The following is a 19,108-nucleotide window of genomic DNA, read 5'->3' as shown; positions in this document are numbered from 1 at the left end:
CAGGCGGAGGAGGCGGCGGCGGAGGAGATGAGGGCGCCACCCGCCCCGCCCCGCCCCGCCTCTCGCCCCTCCCCGCCCGGGAGGCACCGCCCCCCGCACCTGTCACGCGCAGGCGCAGTCCCCCCCGTGACACCTGTCCAGGGGGCGGGTCCCCCTCCCCCTCACAAGCGCCCGCTGCGCCGTTTGCGGTGACGTCACTGTCGGTGGTTGACGTCGCCGTTTGCGGTGGGCGGGAGGGGTGTGGAGGGTAACGGCCGCGCTCTGGGCCCCGCCTCCCTCCCTCCGTCCGGCCCGCCCCGCTCCGCCCGCCCCAGCGGCAGCCCGGCGGCCGCCACCGAGCCATGGCGAGCCCGGCGCCCGCGCAGCCCGGCCAGCCGCAGCCGAAGGCGGGCGGGGAGCGCGGCGGTGGCGGCGGGCGGGAGCGGCCGGAGGCCCCTGAAGAGCCGGGCGCGGCGGCAGCCCCGGCTGGGGATGCGGAGGCGGTGTCGGGCGGGGCCGGGGCGGCGGCGCTGCTGGGGGAAACGGGGCTGGCGGTGGGCTGCTGCATCGCGGCGGCGCTGAGCTGGGAGCGGCCCCTCCACAGCCTGGGCGGCTTCGTCTGCGCCAACCTCCTCTTCTGGTGAGCCAGCGGGCCGGGCCGGGCCGGGCGGGGGCCGGGGCCGCCCCCCCGGGAGGAGTGTTTGGCTTGCGCCCCGCTTCCCCGGCCCGCTGCCCTTCCCTGGGGAGGGTCTCGCTTTCCCCTTCACCTGCGCCACCTCCTCCCCTGCCCCCGGCAGCCGCCTCGGGGCCGAGGCCGGCGCTGCCGTCCTGCGCATCTGCTTCCCCGGGCTCCCCCACGCACCCTCGGGGCCAGCTTCCCGCCCCACTCCGCCGCGGGGGCCCTCGGATCGGCCGGCCCGGCGGCCGCGGCACGGCCCGGCCCGCCCCGCTGAGCCGGGGCCTTCCTGGCGGTGGAGATGGGCGAGGGGCCCTGCGACCTCCTGAAGGCAGGCCGGCAGCCCCTGGCTGCCCCGCGCCGCTGCCGCCGCTCCCCCCTTACTTCAGGGTTGGTGCTGGGTGCGAGGGCTTTTGCAGATGGGTGGCCTAGTTAGTGGAGGCTTTGTGGAGTGGGGACAGCGGGGATGTTACTGCAGTGCACCAGTTCTCTGTCTTGACCAAGCTTTTCCTAGTCAGGTGCAGATCTGTTGAAGAAACCCTAGAAATTAACATGGGGACGTGTTCATTGTTGTGGTTGTAACAGCTCTACTGTTTATTTCTGTAGGGAAAAACTTGGCCTTCCTATGTGAAACTTCTTGAGGACTTTCACCTGATCGTAGGTTTTGGCGATTCCTATGTTTTTCATTTGCTGGTCTCCTAAAATGCTGCTGTATGCAGGCCTGCTCATGGAGAGCCATTTATCTGTTAGGGCTCTGCCTAAGAATACTGTGGAGACTGAATTGTGTTTCCCCTCCTGTGGCTAGAACTGCCTCCTTTCCTCTTCGTAGAATGAGTGGCAAACAAGCAAGAGGTGGATTAATTGCAAACTTCACTTACCTCTCTATTACTCTAAAAGTGTGATGTTTAAACATGAGATCCAAGCCATGGAAAGAGAACTTTCTGAAGCTTTGTGTCGTACAAGAAAAGCTCTTTGCGCAAATACTTTCAAAATCATTTTATCCTCCTTAATCCCAGGAGCACTACATGTGATGCCTAACTGAGGTTGACTTCTATTATCCATCTTGCTCTTAGTTACCCTTGGTAAATCCTTTCACTGAGAAAGTTACATGGTTTTGCTCTCATCTTCTGAAGTACACAGAGATTATGTGTTCTTTCAGCGATTTAGAAGGGTCATAACACTTCATCTGCTTTGCAACGTGACTATGATAAAATTTCAAGACACATTGCAGACAGTATCTGCGTCTCAGTACATATCTGCGTTCAAGGCCGTTCTGCTATCCTTTTCCCCCCACTAAAATCTTTGTCCAAAATAGTATGTGCATTATGTAATGCCTATAGAAAATCTCCTTTGGTAGCCTTACTGTAACTTGTTATGTGACTAGTATTTGAAGTTATTTTACCAGAATTTATGGTTCACTCTACTTTCTTACTGTCAAGATGAGTCAGAATAGCAGAAGTCGGGGCAAGGACTGCTTTTAATTTGGTGGTAGTGTTGTACCTCAGCAGGAAGGTCACTGTCCTAGTGCCAGGGAGATCTGAGAGATGGAGACCAAGTAGGAAATATGTAGGAGCAGGTGTGATGGCCAGTGCACTTCTGTGGTTGGAGACTGAAGAACATAATGACAGAAACTCTTAGCAAACCTGTAAAATCTGACACTTTGAAAATGAAACAGTTGTTTAAATCTAGCTTCACATTACCCTGCTTTGGTGTTGGTGTCGTGAGTATTTGCAGCACAGTGTGTTTGCTGCTTTTCCTTTTCTTGTCTTGAGACCCAACAGGTCAGCCTGATTTGTGATGGCCCAGCCAGTTGCTGCTGATTCAGGACTGGGAAGGAGCGTTTGCGCCTGCTGCCTCTCCTGACAGGGCTGTGTGCTGGCCGGAGCCTAGCCTGAGGAAGCATTTCCTAGTTACTGCTTCATGTGCCTCATCTTCCTTCGTCATGTGCCTCCAGTCATCCCTCTCCCCATGCAGAAGTAGTTGCGCTCCCAGTGTGCAGGGTCTCTAATCTCAGTATTTCTCAAAGTTGAGAAGTCTGTATTGCTGGGTGGCAGACTTCTCTCACTGTATCAGCAGTAGCGTTGGTGGAAGAGGGAGAAAGCGATGTGAAATTTAATTTTACAGTTTTCTAAATGTTGGAAGAGTAGTGGTAATTCCGTCCTCCCATCCCTTTGATTTTGGTGGGACTGTTTTCCCTCACAGTTAGTTTAGTTCTTGTATGTATGCCATGCAAAACATTTTGTGTGTAACTGTTGCAGTAGGAGCTGCTAAGTGTCAGCTATTGCTCTGATGTCTGCTTGCAAAATCCTTTTTTTTTTTTTCCTAATATATATTTGATTGTAAACTTTCCCGCTAAAAATTTTTTAACCATGGTACTGTATATAAATGCATTTTTGATGTTTACTGCTGAAATAAGTGTAGATAGAAGAAACTTACTAATTTAATTTCATTCTGTTTTCCTTCATTTTTTAAAATTTTTTTTCAATATTCCTGACAAATCATTGTGGACAATTTAACAAGGCTTAAAGCAACTGGTTTTGATCATGACTTCAGGACCTTCTTGGACTAGGCAGTACCGTACCATTTTTCAGTTTCCTTGGATTTCTAACATAAAGGCTGCACTAAAGTTCTTCACACCCTGCAAAAGCTGACCCGATATATTCTGTCATATTTAGTGAATTAACATTTCATAAAATTTTCTCAAAAATGAATGAAACAAGGCTGGTAGTTAAATTAAAAAGAAATCTGACTATCGAAAAAGCATTTGTCACTTATCACATCCACTATTTATTCACCACGAACAGCTTTAAGCCCCCCGCCCCAAATGACCCCAATTGAAAATCTTGAAAATGAACAAGAGTTAAGTACATATTATTTAGCACCTAATAGTCTCAAATGTAATATGGATTCTGCTTTTCCACTGTAGGTAGTTTACAAATGAAGTTAAAATACCACATAAGGAAAATTTTTTTTTCATACTTTACACACGTACCGAGAGTGAGCGATTTGCTAAAGAGCAGAGAAACTCCATGTTGGTGCCCGAAGTTTAGTCCTGGTATTCTAAGTGTTAGGCTGCTGACTGATAACTTTCAATTTCAGGTTTAATCTTAGACAAATATTAACAGTCAATCCTAGATTTAAGCTAGTATTCTAGCCTAATTATTACTTTGTGTGTGTGTGTATGGGGTGGGGGGGTGGCAGCTTTTCATTTCTGTTCTCCCAACCTGTCATCTTAAATATTTCTGTGAGGTCGGGGGACAAGTTTATTTTTAGTAATTCTGTACTGTTATATGTCTTTTGTCATTTGCAGATATTTGTTTCAAATATATGTTTTATATTTGCAGATATATGTTTCAGACATAATACACAAATGTCTGCAAGGTCATCCTTAGACACACCAGTTGCATCTCTTCACCAGTTGCCTAAATGACTGATTTCCATAGGATTTCTTGGGAAGAGAGACAGTAGAAAGACTAAGATGTAATAGATCTTTTCTCTCTTTCTGTCTCCTTATGGAATGAAGTTATTGTATTACCCTGTTTGCTGTTCTTGTTGCTAGCCCAAATCCAAATTTTTCTTTGAGGATTTTTATGTGCTTTCCGATATACTAATTTGTATGTTACTGCAGGTCTGTTATTAACATTATATGACATTATTGTACTGGATGAACAAATTAACTGACCAGCTGTGTAAGGGACAAGTATCATTCCTTGATTTAGATGGGTATGCTGGTCAAGATTACCATTAAAAATAGTGTTTTCTTGTCATCGTCTGTGCTCAGATTTGTTTTGTTTTGTTTTGTTTGGTCTCAGACCTAATGAATATTTTTTTTTTGTACGGGAGAATTGACTAATCAAGAGAGGAAACAGTATTTCTTTTATCTGAACCGACCATGTGTGTTGCATTAGGTAAAGACTGTGGTAGGGACATTATTCCAGATATAAAATCTAATTGCAACTTAAACTTTAGTAACAAAAACACATGCAGAGTTTAGAGGTTTGGTGTGTTTTGTTTAAAGTATCCAATTCACTTTAAGATTTGTTATTGAAGTGTTTGTTTTGGTTTTAAGTATCCAACTCACTTTAAGTTTTGTTATTGAAGTGTTTCTTGAAATCTCTGCTTGGCAATGATAATGCTTACCATGGAGAGATGTCAAAGTACTTCCTGTTCATTAATTTATTCTTTCAATGTAAGAAAATAGTACTGGGCTAAGCATTTCTTTCAGGTGTTTGCACACCAACTGTAAATGGTGTCACTCCATCTTGATGGATACCTTGCCTATGAAGCAAGGTTTCTGCGCACTTAGAGCAGTGTGCATACACAGTGTACGCCTACATCTGGGTTTTTATTCTTGTGATGGGTTGACCCTGGCTGGACACCAGGTGCCCACCAAAGCTGCTCTATCAATCCCCTCCTCAGCTGGACAGGGGAGAGAAAATAGAACAAAAAGCTTATGGGTTGAGATAAGGACAGGGAGAGATCACTCACCAATTACCATCATGGGCAAAACAGGCTGGACATGGGGAAAATTAATATATTACAAATCAAATCAGAGTAGGGTAATGAGAAATAAAACCAAATCTTAAAACATACTTTACTTACTCCCACCCCTCCCTTCTTCCCGGGCTCAACCTCACTCCCAGTTTTCTCTAGCTCCTCTCCGCAAGTGGCACAGGGGGATGGGGAAAGGGGGTTGCGCTCAGTTCACATGTTGTCTCTGCTGCTGCTTCTTCTCAGGGGGAGGACTCCTCACACTCTTCCCCAGCTCCAGCCTGGGGTCCCTCCCACAGGAGACCATCCTCCACAAACTTCTCCAGTGTAGGTCCTTCCCACGTGCTGCGGTTCTTCATAAACTGCTCTAGTGTGAGTCCCTTCCACGGGGTGCAGTCCTCCACGAACAGACTGCTCCAGCATGGGCTGCTCTCTGTGGGTCCACAGGTCCTGCCAGGAGCCTGCTCCAGCACAGGCTTTCCACAGGGTCACAGCCTCCTTTGGAGCAGGTGGATGTGCCTGGTGTGGGATCCCCCATGGCTGCAGGTGGGCATCTGCTCCACCGTTAACCTCCACGGGCTGCAGGGGGACAGCCTGCCTCACCATGGTCTTTACCATGGGCTGCCTGGGAATCTCTGCTCTGGCACCTGGATCACCTCCTCCCTCTCCTCCTTCACTGACCTTGGTGTCTGGAGGGTTGTTTCTCTCACATGTTCTCACCCATCTGTTTCACTGCAGGTTGTTGTGCAGGGCTTTTTTCCTCCCCCCTCTTCTTAAATCTGTTATTCCAGAGGTGCTACCACCATCGCTGATGGGCTTGGCCTTGGCCAGTGGTGGGTCTGCCTTGGAGCCATCTGGCACTGGCTCTCTTGGACACAGGGGAAGCTTCCAGCAGCTTCTCACAGAAGCCACCCCTGTAGCCCTCCCAATACCAAAGCCTTGCCATGCAGTCCCAATACAGTTCTTTGTTATAAGAAAGAAACTGACCATATAACTCTATGTTTGGTATAGCTATGTCATTATGTTTCATTTTGAGTGTTTGAGAAAGGAGACTGTGAATTTCTGTCTCCTAGCAGCACTGACCATGGGTACCACTGGAAATGGAGTCCTCAGGGTGTTCAGTCCAAGTTGCAAACTATAAATATTGTATTCCCTGTTGCTTCAGCTTATACAGTATTTCAGCTGTTTCAGAGTCCTTTTTTTTTTCTCTCTCAGACTTAAGCTTTCCTGAAACCACACTCAAATCTGAGAGCATACCAACCAAAACTAATACAGAAAGAATTAATTCTGCCCAAATTTAAATCTTTAGGAAGAAAATATTTGGTTCAAAATACTTGAGTTCATTTAGAATATTGTGGGTAATTCATCAGTGGCAGTGGACAGGAAGGAGATTGCCAAACTACATTGAGAATTGGAATAAAATAAATCTGTGAAATCAAAACAAAGAAAAATGCATGAAAATGAAGTGAGTTGGAGTAAGAAGGGGTATTGGTATTTTGAGGCCAGTGTGTAGTATGTTGGCTTTCAGATCACTATCTTAAATTTGTAATATCTCCCAAGTCAGGAGAATACATCTATATGTTTCTGTGACAAAAATGTTTTTCTTCTCACAGCAACCAAGTGCTAAATGTGGTTTTGAATTTGGGGATCTTCAATCTTTAGGTAATCTTAGAGCTACCTTTTTAGTTGTTTTGGGATTACTTTCCCAAAATCCAAAGTGTCAGGGTAACACACAAATGAATGGTTTAATATGGATTGTAATCCTGCCTCAAACCCTAATAAGAGTTTGTCTCTTATCCCTTAAATAAAGGTAGTAGAATAGGTTATGTATTGACATTTTTCTTTTATAATTATAATACATTCATTATCAGAAAATAGAAAATAATTCTGGCATAGGCAGTTTTGAAATTCACTGTGCATCCACATGAATGGGTTTCTTACATGGGTGCTAGTTTGTTTCTTCTACTTACTTAATTTGCTGCCTTTTACCAAGCTTTTGTAACTTACTGGTATTGTGATTAATTTATTATACCCATCTACAGTACAGTAACTTGCTGGTTGTTCTGCAAGCTTAAAAAAATGTTTGTAGTTTGTTTATTTTCTTCCCTAGGAGGTGATAGTCCAAAATACACTTTCTCAAGTAAAGCTGAAATTCCGATAGCAACACAAGTTGTGATATCATTTTAGGGTCTACTTGTTTTCACTCAGGCAGTTTTAAGCTTATTTTAACTTTTTCCAATATGAATTATTAAAACTTTTGAAGGCGTTGGAGGTGGAAAAGTGGAACAGAAAGTTAATTTAATTTTGTTTTGTTATCTCAACAGCTTTTTAGTGAGAGTTTGCATAGTTTTGTCTGAGAGGTTGGTTTACAGGAATGAAAATTGACATTGTTTAAGAGCCAGACAGTGTTACATAAAAACCTGGATAGTTTACAGCATTTTTCAACCAGTAGGATGAAAACAGGATCAATCAGGGAAAAAATCAAATGGGATAATTTAGAAACTGAGGGAGAGCGAGCATTACTGAACAGTTTAGAACCAAATCCAGGATGGGGACTTTGCAGACTATGGAAATCCTGAACAAAGGAGAATAGATGAATTGCAGCATGGCTTGGGTTTATTCTGTCTTGCTAAAACTTAAAAATTCTGTGTCTAAAGCAATGTATTAAGAGAGAAACGATAGTTTCATGTATTAATTAAAAATAATGAGACCTTTCAAATAGTAAGTAGAATTTTGAGAACAGTGGACGTTTTAGGGGGATATGCTATGCTCCATAGTAGACGTTACAGGACTAATGAGAGCATTAAAGAAAAGGAGATTTAGGGCAGCATGGTAGAGGTGGATTGTTTAACATCAAACTGCTGCTACTGTATGAGAAAAAGGGATTAAGATTTCTTCTGTACTTTGCCAGAGTACAGGTTAGTTAAGGTCATCTGGGCATGTTTCTGCAAAAATAAAGGAAGCCAGGTTATTGGATGTTACATGTTTAATTCAAAATAATTTTAACTTCCATGGAAATACCATCCCCTGTTGTCGCTGATGTAACAGTAGCATTTGATGTCATGGTAGACTCAGAAGGTGTGTTGTTGAGGTCATTTAAACTTCCTCCTTCTCAATTTTTTATTTTATATGCCTATTTGAATGCAATAGGTTATAGTAAATCTGATCCACAGGCCACAGATGTTGAAACATGATTCGAACTACTGCATTCCCCAAGAGGTTTCCTTGCAAACAGTGTGAGATAATTTTGCAATGCAACATTTCATTATTGACTTGATCCTATTTCCCAGACCACCAATATACTTCAGATTTTACCAGCTTATAAGCAAATTCCTCTTTGGTGATTAAATGCAGAGCATTTTAAAGATTTTTCTAATATTTTTGCTTAGAGAATTGCCCCGTTTTCATTTTTATTTAGACTTATCTATAAGTTTGAAACATTGTTTCTTATAGCTGGGGTAGAAAGAATATGCGGTTTGAATTCCTAACCTATGTGTTACTAACTTTAGTTAGAATTGTCCGGCAGTCTTTGCCTTTCGCCCAGCAACCTGTGCACAGACCTCAGAGAGAACTACTGCTTCTACAGGTGGCTGTCATAGTAGTTTAAGTTTGTGGGGGTCTGTTTCTTACGATAAGAGATTTAGTTATATTTCAAAATCTTTATTACTAATAAGTTCTAGAAGGTTTTCAAAAAACCCAGCTGTTCAGGTTTGATTTGATCTGTGCTTTCTGGCTGAACAACTAAGGATCTTAATCTTTTGAATAAAACCTAAACAAATAAGCCTCTTGAATAAGAGGTTAATGACAGAGTTGTCTTTGTCCAACCTGTGATTCTGTGATTAACAAAGAAAGAATTGAAGAAAATGCTGCAAGTTTTAGAATAATAATCATGCCTCTTCTGGTTTTCTACTTTTATGTACTTAATGATAGAATTTTTAGTCTTCTAGGCACTCTCCAATGGAAAGCTCATTGCTGGTTGGCACATAAGTCATGAATCGACTGCTTTCCAGTTCTTTGTTCTATTCTGGTTGAAAAATTTTATTAAAAATCTTAGATATCTAAGTTCTTGGATGACATTCTTACTTAGAAAAAACTTTAAGTGAAAAAGGTGTTTCTTCCTAATTTATGTCTGTACAGAAGCTTACACTTATCACCACTAAATTAAAAGTAATTTTAAACATTTTTAATGTGCATATTTTAAGAAGCAATCTATTAGTATTTCACATGTTTTCCGCTAAACAGATATACAGCTGTTTGAGTTCAAGCTGTGAGGCACCCAAAGTGGTGGTGTGCCTATTTTAAATCTGAATTAACGTAAGATGTAGAGTAAATGGGTTTTGAAATTATTTTATTCAATAAATTATGCTTTTTGTAGGGGTGAGGAGTCTCTATAAATTTAGAAAGTCTTTGTTCATTCTAAAATTTTTGACTGTACAAATGTATTTTGCTACATGTAATATGTTTCCCTCTGTGCAACAGGGAGTCTGCCATACTGCAGTATTCATGTATCTTTCAGAAATGCAGTTTGACAGTTAAATAGCATATAAATAGAATAAGATTGTACCAAATTCTATTCTATAAAGAGATTCTACCAAAAAAGTTTGCAGAACTTGTTCTGCCTTAAGTGAGTGTTTACACTTTTTGTGCAGGGATGGGGAAAGGATTTTTGCGCTGTAATTCCTAAATCCTTTGTCTCACACCAAAATGTACTAAAGAAACAGTAGAAAAATACTAGATTTTTGAGTTTTTGATTTCAAGTGTGCTGAATATTTGAGCATTTGGATTTTAATACTTATAGATACTGCATTTTGATATTTACAGAAGCTTAGTGTGAAAATCATTTGCATCTAAGAGCAATTTACATAAAAGTTGTAAATTCACATGTTTAGTAGATGTAAAAAGCAGGTTTTGCAAACCTGCTTTGGGGTATTCAATTAGGAGAGTCAAAGTGTTAAATTATCTTTAAATAAAACATAGTTGAATTTAATATACATTATTGCCTCCTGATTCGCAAGAGGGCAAACACAATCGTTGAGCCAGCGATCAGTAAGAGCACAAGCTTTCTGATGCTGCCTGTGTGGTGTATTTCAGCAGTGTTCTTCAGGAAGTGCATTTCATGCTGTTTTTAGACGAAAACTAACCCTCCTCCCCTTCCTCAGACATCTTGCTTGAGATAGGCATTAGAATTTGTTGCAACCAGACTGGTGCTGATCACTCCAGCAGAAAGCATGGAATGGGCTACATTCAGCTCCAAGCAGGAAGCAGTTACCACCAGGGAACAGTTATGGCCACATTTGTTCCATATCTGCATGCCATCACTGTAGACATCTGTCTGAAACAGTGTGGGGCAGTGCCCTGTAAGAGCAGGAGTAGACGTACCTTTAAAATTAGAAGACAAGGAAAGCAGAGTGTCCCTTGTTGGCAGTTGAGCATTCTCAAAATGCCCTAGGAATATTTGATCTGCACCAGTGAGAGCCATTCTCTAGCTGCTTTACATTATAGCCCACGCTTGCTGTGGACAGTTCTCACTTTTGTTCGGTGCTGCATCATAGCTGTGTCTTATGGAACAAGGCTGGTTCTATGGAGAACTATGGCTGGAAGGTGTTCAGTGGATTTTTACCTTTAGCTTCTAATGAGGAAATACGTATATACCGACCTATGCTATTTAAAACACCACAAAAATACTCTGAAGAGTTTGGGCTCTGTTTGCAAGATATAAGTACGTGTTTGCTGAGCACTGAACTAAAGTCTGCAAATCACTTACACAGCCAGTCAATGTGTCGTAACAGCTGGTGGTGAAGCAGAGCCCCATGTTGATGACTGTGTTATTCCCAGCCTTCATGTATTTGTGTGGTTATTTCTGGAATTCATCTAAGGATAGATGGTTATTAAAAGTCTACCTACTAAGGCTTTCCAGAAATAACTAGCTCTGGCTGCCGATAATCTAAATTGTTTACTTCTTGATGAAATGTTGTCTTATAGTTTGTATTTGCAAAGTACAAGACATTCATAATTCTAGAATGTGTTGTAAAAAATATACCTTCACAGCTGAAATGAGGCTTGTATTGTCAAATTGATATATTTAACTTCTAAAGCAATTTAGTAGGTCCGTGCCTTCCTTGTATCTCACAAGTACAATTAAAAATAGCTTTTGCCATGCCCTGTAAGAGCTCATTATGTTTACAGCCTGCAGTATTGTGTGACAATATTTGCCTCTGAAATTTCTTACCTGGCTTGTGCCATTCAGATGATTCTGTATGATCAGGTTTGTGCGGTTAATTGTCCCAGGAGCTCTGCACTGGGAGGTGGCTACTTTCTGATATAACAGATCCAATGGATGATTTGTTCTGCTAGTTAACATATCTTGCCAGTATTGACATATGACCATCCATACTATAAAGAGTTGGAGTAAGGAGAAGAAGGACAAGGTGCCGTAGGGTACTTTCTATCTTTAGGTGACGCGATATTAGATACTATCACCACCAGGAGTAAGTTAAGGAGCTCTCTAAGCAGTTTAGGCCTAATCATTAGTTTTAATGCATTGCTCTGCTACTATGCAGTCTTGCTTTTGCCATTGGGATTTCATCTGCATTTGTTGTCCCATCTTTTCTTTCCATCTGACCTTCATGGCTATGGGAAGCTTGTCAAATGGATATTCTTTTTTTTATTTTTAGTCAGAGCACCATTCTGGAACGTAAACATAAAATTTTAGCAAAACACGGAAGTTGCCAAAATACCGAAAAGGATACATTTGAATTCAGCAGCTTCTGAATAGGCAATAGAGTTCAATGGCAACACGTACTTATTTGTGTGACACTTTTTAAAAATAAAGAAGCATGACTCGCTAAGAGAAGTTGCATTATGGGATTTAAGCAAACGATTTTGTACTCTGTAACTGTATCTAGGTAGGAAGAAATAAAGGTGACTGAAGTGCTGAAGAGCAGGTAGGGTAGCTCTCAGTGGAGTTTCAGAAGTTTTCAGTAAATCTCACACTTGTATGTAGTATTGTATGTTTATGTATTATTTTAAAATTGCAGTAGGGTTTACCATTATGCAGTTGAAGAATTTTGACTTCTAATTGTGGAAGTAGTCACGTTTTGATGCTTAATTTTGCCTTTTAGAAACATTTCAGTCCAGCTGCAGTACAACCAGGCCAAGAAATAGTAACTGTTATGCCTTAAAGATCTAAGCTCAGCATCTTACAGAAAAGGATATGCCAGCCACTTTTAATAGACTAAAATAGAATGAAAATATAGTTCTCGTCAGTAGGGGCCTTGAGAGGTCTCTAGTGCAACCTCCAGCTCAGAAAATATCAGTACTTAATTCAGAACAGGTTTTTCAGGGTTTTGTCTTGATGGCCTTCAAGGATGGAAATTCCACAACCTCTGTGGGCAGCCACTGCTTAATTATCCTAACAGTCAATAGTTGATCTCTCTCCTATTTCTTTTTATAATCATGGTTTCCCAGTCTCCCAGAGTGGAGTTCAGAAGCAGGCTCGGCTCCATCTGTTCCTGCACAGAAGAATGTAGGGTGGAAGGACAACAGGAGGTCAGCTAGTCTGAACTCTTCCTCAGAGAGGTGCAGTCAGATCAAGTTGCTCAGCTGCTTACCCAATCAGATTTTGGAGATCATACTCCGTAGTGGTCTGCCACCTGCTTACTGCCTCCAGTAGCTCTTTCACTTGACTGCTCTATACATCAGCCAGAGCACATCTTTCACAGGTGAGGCCACTGTTACCATCAGCCCAGGGGAGAGGCTTGAGGCATTTCTTACATGCCCAGAAACCAGTTGGCTGTATCCTACTTATGGAGCTCTGCCTGAGTGCAGGCCTCCCGTGTGCCGGGGTACCTATTTCAGCCAGTGCTGGGGACTGAGCCCTGTGGCACCTCATGACCATTTTTGTGCAGTCCCATGCTGTCTACAGCAGAGATTCTTGCCCTCTCATCATGCAAGCTGCTCTGTTAACTGCTGAAGTCATTATGTAAAAATGCATAATTCTATGCATTGTTTTAACCTTTGCTTTCTGAAAAAAACCCCAAAACATTTCCTTCAAAATACTGCAGAATTTCATGGGGGGACAAATCTTGTTTAGGTGTCTAGTAATGGTTGTTACTTCCATATCACTTGTAGAAGAAATTAAACAATTTGAAATTCAGTCTGGTTAGTTTATTGCTTAAAAAGAAAGCATAAAAGTTTATTGCTGTTGATTCTTCTACTAAACAGAAGTATTTTATATAGTATATGATGATGTCATTCTGGAGCCTTTAAGTTCTGCCAGATACGTGTGTGTGTGTGTTAGAAATACTTAAGTAAACTCTTGTTCTTTTCCTTAAAAAAGAAGGGGTGGGAAAAAGTCCTAACTCCTAATAATAAGCAAAAGTACCACTGAAACCTTTTGTTAGTCTGGTTGCTGTGCATCATGTTGATAATTCCTGTAAGAATTTTGAATCCTGACACTGTTAGCATAGTAAGTGGGTTTCAGGTCCCAGCATTTTTTTGATAGGTTTATGGTAGACTTATTAAAAAAAAAAAAAACAAAACCTACAAAAAAAAAACCTACAAGGGGACCTTACCAGCTTCAGGGCATGGAGACATGGTAGTGTTGGGTTGACAGTTGGACTTGATGATCCTAGAGGTCTTTTCCAACCTTAATGACTCTATTTTATAACCAGTAAGGGCTTCAGGGACATTGGTCTGTCTGACATGACTTGCACACAGTTTTGCTAGTCCGTATTGCTGGAGCATCTGAGGGCTGACACACACTGGCTGTGAATGAATTCATAAGAGATAGTCTTTCTTGCGAACACCACATGGTAAAGAAACAGTACTGAAGTGGGGAAGGAAGGAGTGTGGGAGCTAATATTGTTAGAGCATGGAAAGTCCAGTCAGAACAATTCAAAGCTCTCCAAATAAGTGAAGAGCCCATTTTTGGCTACTACATTATCTGCTCCAACTAGATTACAGGTTTTTTTCTTGAAAACCTATGGAGCAGAAAGACTGCAGTATCACAAAGGTAGAATGACATGACTTGGAATCATCTTTCAGAGAGGATGCTACCTTGTTAATCCTTGTTTGCTAATCCTTATCCGCATTAGTGCAATTGTTTTTAACAGCAGGTGTCAGCTGTGATTGCAGTGAAACTAGGAGTATGTTTTAGTTGTGAGCATAAAGTAGGTCAGACATGTTCTGTATATTCTTTGAAAGACAGTCTAAACCTTCTTAGTAAGCATCTGATCTTCAACAACTACTAAAATGTGTGTGTATGTGCACACATGCATTCACACATGGATACATAAATTTCAGTATCGATGTATTTCTTTAAACCATTGAGGACAGGCCAATGGCAATTGCTAAGTCAGGGCATGCTGTTTGATTCTATAAAACATTAATGCACAAGCACCACAAAGAACCTACAGAATAGGCATGTTATTAAGGCCACATAACCTAAAGGTCTGCATTTGTTACAAACTTCTGATGCCTAGAAGTTGTATGAAAAATTCTTCATTATATTTTTCTCTGCAGTGTCACATCTTCTCCATTATCGATAAGTTAAATAAGTAAGCTAAGCAAAGTCTTCAGTGCAGTTAAACTTGATCCTTAAACAGAATCAAGGATGTTTAATGGTGAGGATTACCTCCAAGAAAAATAGTGGGACAATGTGATGCAAAGCTGTTAGGAGTTTTGATTTAACAATCTACGCTTGGGCAGCTTTGAGAGAGTGTATCTTGTAATAATTTTTCCTCTAAACATCTCTATTGCTTTTCTTGACCTGGCTGGGGTTATATAGAGGTACTTATTTCATACTCTTTTTTTTTTTTTTTTTTTTGATAGAGTAGTCTTACAATTCAAACTCTGCACAGATGTAGAAACCCTTCTTATGCAGAAAACACTTTCAGAGTGAACCTGTTTGTTCATATTGGAAATCATATCCTGGTCTGCTCAGGGTGATTGGTTAAATGTGAAAATTAGTGGCATGGATATTTTCTTTGATGCAGTCCTGGTTTTTTTGAGAATTGCAAGGAATACTGGAACAGTTTTCCAAAACTGCAGCATATCCTGAGGTTGTTAGAAACACCTAGAAGTCATTTTTCTTTTTAGAAATCCAAATGTGCTTAAAGGGCGTCTTGGCTTCCTCCAGTGGCCCTGCTTGCTACTCCCTTTATTTCCCTTCCTGCTTTTCCTTCCAGAAGAATTCTACAGCAGCAAGTAGTTGGGTGGCCAATTGCCCTGTTTTCAAATCCAAGAGGTATCTCAGAAACCTTCTAGCTTTGTGTGATTTTTTTTCTGCTGGTATTCTCATTTGATCGACTTCCTTGGACAGTGGCTTCTTACTGGTTTTGGCTAGCCTCAGATTTTTTTAATTAGTTATTTTTGCTTTTACCTTGAAAATGATACTAACGTACTCATTATCTGTATTCAGATCTCTGACTTAATGTGTTTGAAACAAGTTAATAAAATACTTCAGCTTTTGTTTATTTAATTGAATTTTAATTGTTTTAGGCTTCAGATACTTTTTTTGTGAGTTAAGATATTTGCCAGTAAAACAGAAGAGCTAGTATCCAAACAGACCTGGATAGCAAAGTCAACAGTGCATGGGATTACAAATCATATGTTCTGAGTCTAGGTCTGTTTGTTCTAAAATTTATACATAATGAAAACCAAAACTTAAAAAAGCTCATTATGAAGACAAGTTTGAGAATTATACCATGAATGATAGTTTTACCTCATCTTTTCATTTGAAAGAATCGTATGTATAAAAATCTTGTGTGAACATAGGTCCTGTAGGGAACACAATAAAATGTCTAACCTTTTTTGTATGTGAATAAAAAAGAAAGTTGTTGTGCCAAGACAATTCATGTTAATAAAACAATTGATTTTAAAAGTAATGTCCTATGCAATAACTGAAATATTGTTTTCTGTACTTCCTCAGTGCTTAGATAAAAGTGTGGACAGAAAACTACTCCAAACTCAATGTATGTTTAACGATTGCACCTTTAAATGAGACTGTCATGCTTGGAGGTATTGGTGTTTGCTTCATGTGAAAAGGTTGTGGGGAGGAACAAAATTAAATTAGTGTAATATCAGGAGGGGTTTTTTGTCTTTATTTTCAGTACGAATAGCAGCTGTCAGTTTGCGTATACTTCCAATAAGTTTAAAAGTCTTCAGTGTTTATTTCTTCTTGACATTCTAGGTTTGTTGCACTGACCCCTTGGAGAGTGTATCATCTGACTTCCCTCATAATACTTGGAGTGCTAGTTCTTCAGATAATAAAGGATTTGGTGTTCTCGAGGATAAAAGGTAGGGTAGTATACTGATAGAGTTCCTTGCTTAAACACCTGCAATTCAGAGCATGTTAGTTCATTACTAAATCCGCTTTGATATTTTGATTATTGCAAAAGTATTAGATGATTTCAGAGAGAAATAATATATCTATGATGATCTGTTACTATTTCAGAGAAGTTTTGCTATATTTTATAGAAAGGGCATTAGGAGATTTGTTTTAGCATGAGTATAACTGGTATCAGTGAACAATCCTTGTTTTGTAACTGCTCGGTTTAAAAACGCATTATTTTCTAAAATACAAAGCTTTCCTAAACAGTCCTACTTCTTTTGACATGACTCTAATCACACCATTGATGGAAAGTTTGGTAAAACCAAATATCAGCTGGGCAACTTAGTAAATAGATTGAAAAACTACCTATTTTAGCACAGTTGAAATAAAAAGTGAGCAATATTTTTTCTGCTTTATGTAGTGTTTACTTTCCAGTGTGTATAAAGTCTTATGTGAATACAACCAAGTTTGAAAGGGATCTTGAGTTGGCTGGGCTGGTGGTTGTTTGGGTCTCTTTTCTTTTGTTTTTTTAAATTTGTGTTCTGTGCTTCATCACCATCCTGAAAATTCTGTGGCAAAATGATGGTCATCAGTCTGTAATTTTCATTGTCAGGGAGATTTGTTTTTAATAATTGCCTTATCTTGCCTTTTATTTGATGTTTAATCCCGATGCAAAGTGTTTGAAAAATCACCTTAAGGTAGTACAAAAGCAGGAAATAGGTGTCAGAGAAGCATGGCATTCCTCTTTGATGTACTAGCGCGTCATTTCGGACTGCCAAAGCCTATTGTTCCCCGCTAAGTTACAGCAGTTATTTGTAACCTTTTTTGAAGCATGGTTTGCTGTCATTGCCTCCTCCAGAGTCTTACTACCGTTCTGTTTCCTACCTGAGCGTTGCAAGCTCAGAGGCCAACTTGAAAAGCTTAGCAGATTTTTATTTTTAGGCTCTGTGTTGTATAAGGCACCCCTAATGTTGAATACCTCACTAGTTGGAAGGTGGTGATTTACGTAAACTCTCTTAACTGTAATTACTAATATTTTTGTATTGACTAAACTCAAGATGTACCAATATTGATAAAGCTAAGAGAGTAAGAATACCACCCCATCTTAATTTCTGTTTCACTCCCGTTTCTATGTGAATTTTTAACCATTCATCATAGAGATGAGGCTAAGAAGACTTGTGTTTCCTAGCTTAAAGAATGATTATTTTGCTGTAGTTAACTCTTTTTTTTATTTTACTATTGCACTTGATGGCATTGTACACAGAGTTCAAGAACAATCAGGTTCTTGAAGTAATATTGTAGAAATCTTGTGGTAGTGACTCGAAATCAGTGATGTGCCACTCCAAAAAGCAGAAGAAAATTCTTGCCAGTACAACACTTCTGTGTAGCTACTTCACACTTCCAGCCAACCACTAGATGGCAAGACTATTACAGATTCATAAGAAATGTAATGAAAGCAGTTGACAGTTTGTAGATGTAAAGTGTAAGTTATGTTGGTTATCTTCTCCTTCCATGTGAAAATGTAGCAATATAAGATATTGATTTTTTCTATTTACTTTTTTAACTGGTATGTTAAGTTTACAGAAAACAATTCAAGAACTGTTACTCTAAGTTAATATACCCTTCCTGTTTTGACTGTTACAGAGTCTTCCTTAGTCATTTTGTCCCAAATTTGAACATTCCTTATGAATAAAGAAAAAAAAATATTGTTTCTGTATAGTGCATTGTGTTTCATCTTACATTCCCACAATTGCAGGTGCACAGCTTTGGAGGACCATCACGGGCAAGTAGGTATATTATTTTTATTATTTTTAATATATTGCTTATTTAATATTTTCTCTTTTTTATAGTCTGGAATTTAAAAATAGTCTAGTTTCCCTCAAAATAGAACCAAATTATTTTGATATTAGCATCTTTTCTAAGTTTATTACTGTTTGTCAGTTTTAATTTTTAATAACTTTCTACAAAGTGTATTTTTTTTTCCAGTCTCCAGCAGGTTTGAGTTAAAAGGCTTCTGGTACCAGAAGTGATCTCTTCCCTGTTCCCCACCACCACCCACCAACCCCTCCCAGCTTCTTTACCCCTAAACTGCTCTAGGTTGACCTTCCGTGAATTTGTCTCATTGCTTTTGTTCTTACAAGCTTCTGATATTCGTGATATCCTGTAGCACAGATAAGAACAGCTTGAACTATGCATTTTGTGAACACAGCCTTGTGTTTGTTTACTGCTATATAATAGCTTCTTAATCTCTTCCTACCTTTTTTGTGTTGGAAGAAACAGTGAGCAATCACTCTCTATTAATACTCTCAAGCAAGCTGTGACTTTATAAACCTCTGTTCTGTTCAGTCCATGACTACTTAGTTGTTCCTAAAAGAGAAGTTCTCTGTAGCTGTAATATCTTCATTGTGCTTTTCTGCACTTCTATTTCTGTTATACCTTTTGTCACAGGGCGGGGGTAGAACTGGAAATAGTGTTCAGTGTTTGGGGATACCTTGGACTATACATGGTCCGCAGCATAAGACTATACATTGTTATAAAAAAATGCCCTCTGCTCTTTTCAAACTAAATCCCAGTGCTTGGCTGGGTTTTTTTTAACGTCTACTCAGCTCTGAATTGATGTTTTCATGGAT

At 40.3% G+C, this 19,108-nt stretch overlaps 1 protein-coding gene across 2 annotated transcripts in view; it reads left to right on the top strand.

Moving 5' to 3' along the window:
• Positions 1 to 225: 225 nt before the first annotated feature.
• The window catches only part of RETREG1 (reticulophagy regulator 1), a 69,870-nt gene continuing 50,987 nt past the window's right edge, over positions 226 to 19,108 (top strand). The window contains exons 1-3 of one of the 2 annotated variants that reach the window (XM_064443412.1): positions 226 to 619; positions 16,338 to 16,444; positions 18,235 to 18,265. In XM_064443412.1, coding sequence (XP_064299482.1) covers positions 342 to 619; positions 16,338 to 16,444; positions 18,235 to 18,265 — 416 coding nt within the window. In that variant the 5' untranslated portion in view covers positions 226 to 341. The remainder of the gene's footprint in view (positions 620 to 16,337; positions 16,445 to 18,234; positions 18,266 to 19,108) is intronic. The other variant, XM_064443411.1, reaches the window with a different exon arrangement.

The sequence above is a fragment of the Phalacrocorax carbo genome, chromosome 2 (assembly GCF_963921805.1).
Source record: "Phalacrocorax carbo chromosome 2, bPhaCar2.1, whole genome shotgun sequence".
Lineage (NCBI taxonomy): Eukaryota > Metazoa > Chordata > Aves > Suliformes > Phalacrocoracidae > Phalacrocorax > Phalacrocorax carbo.
Note: the sequence above shows the minus strand (reverse complement) of the source record. Positions and strands in the feature narration are given on the sequence as shown.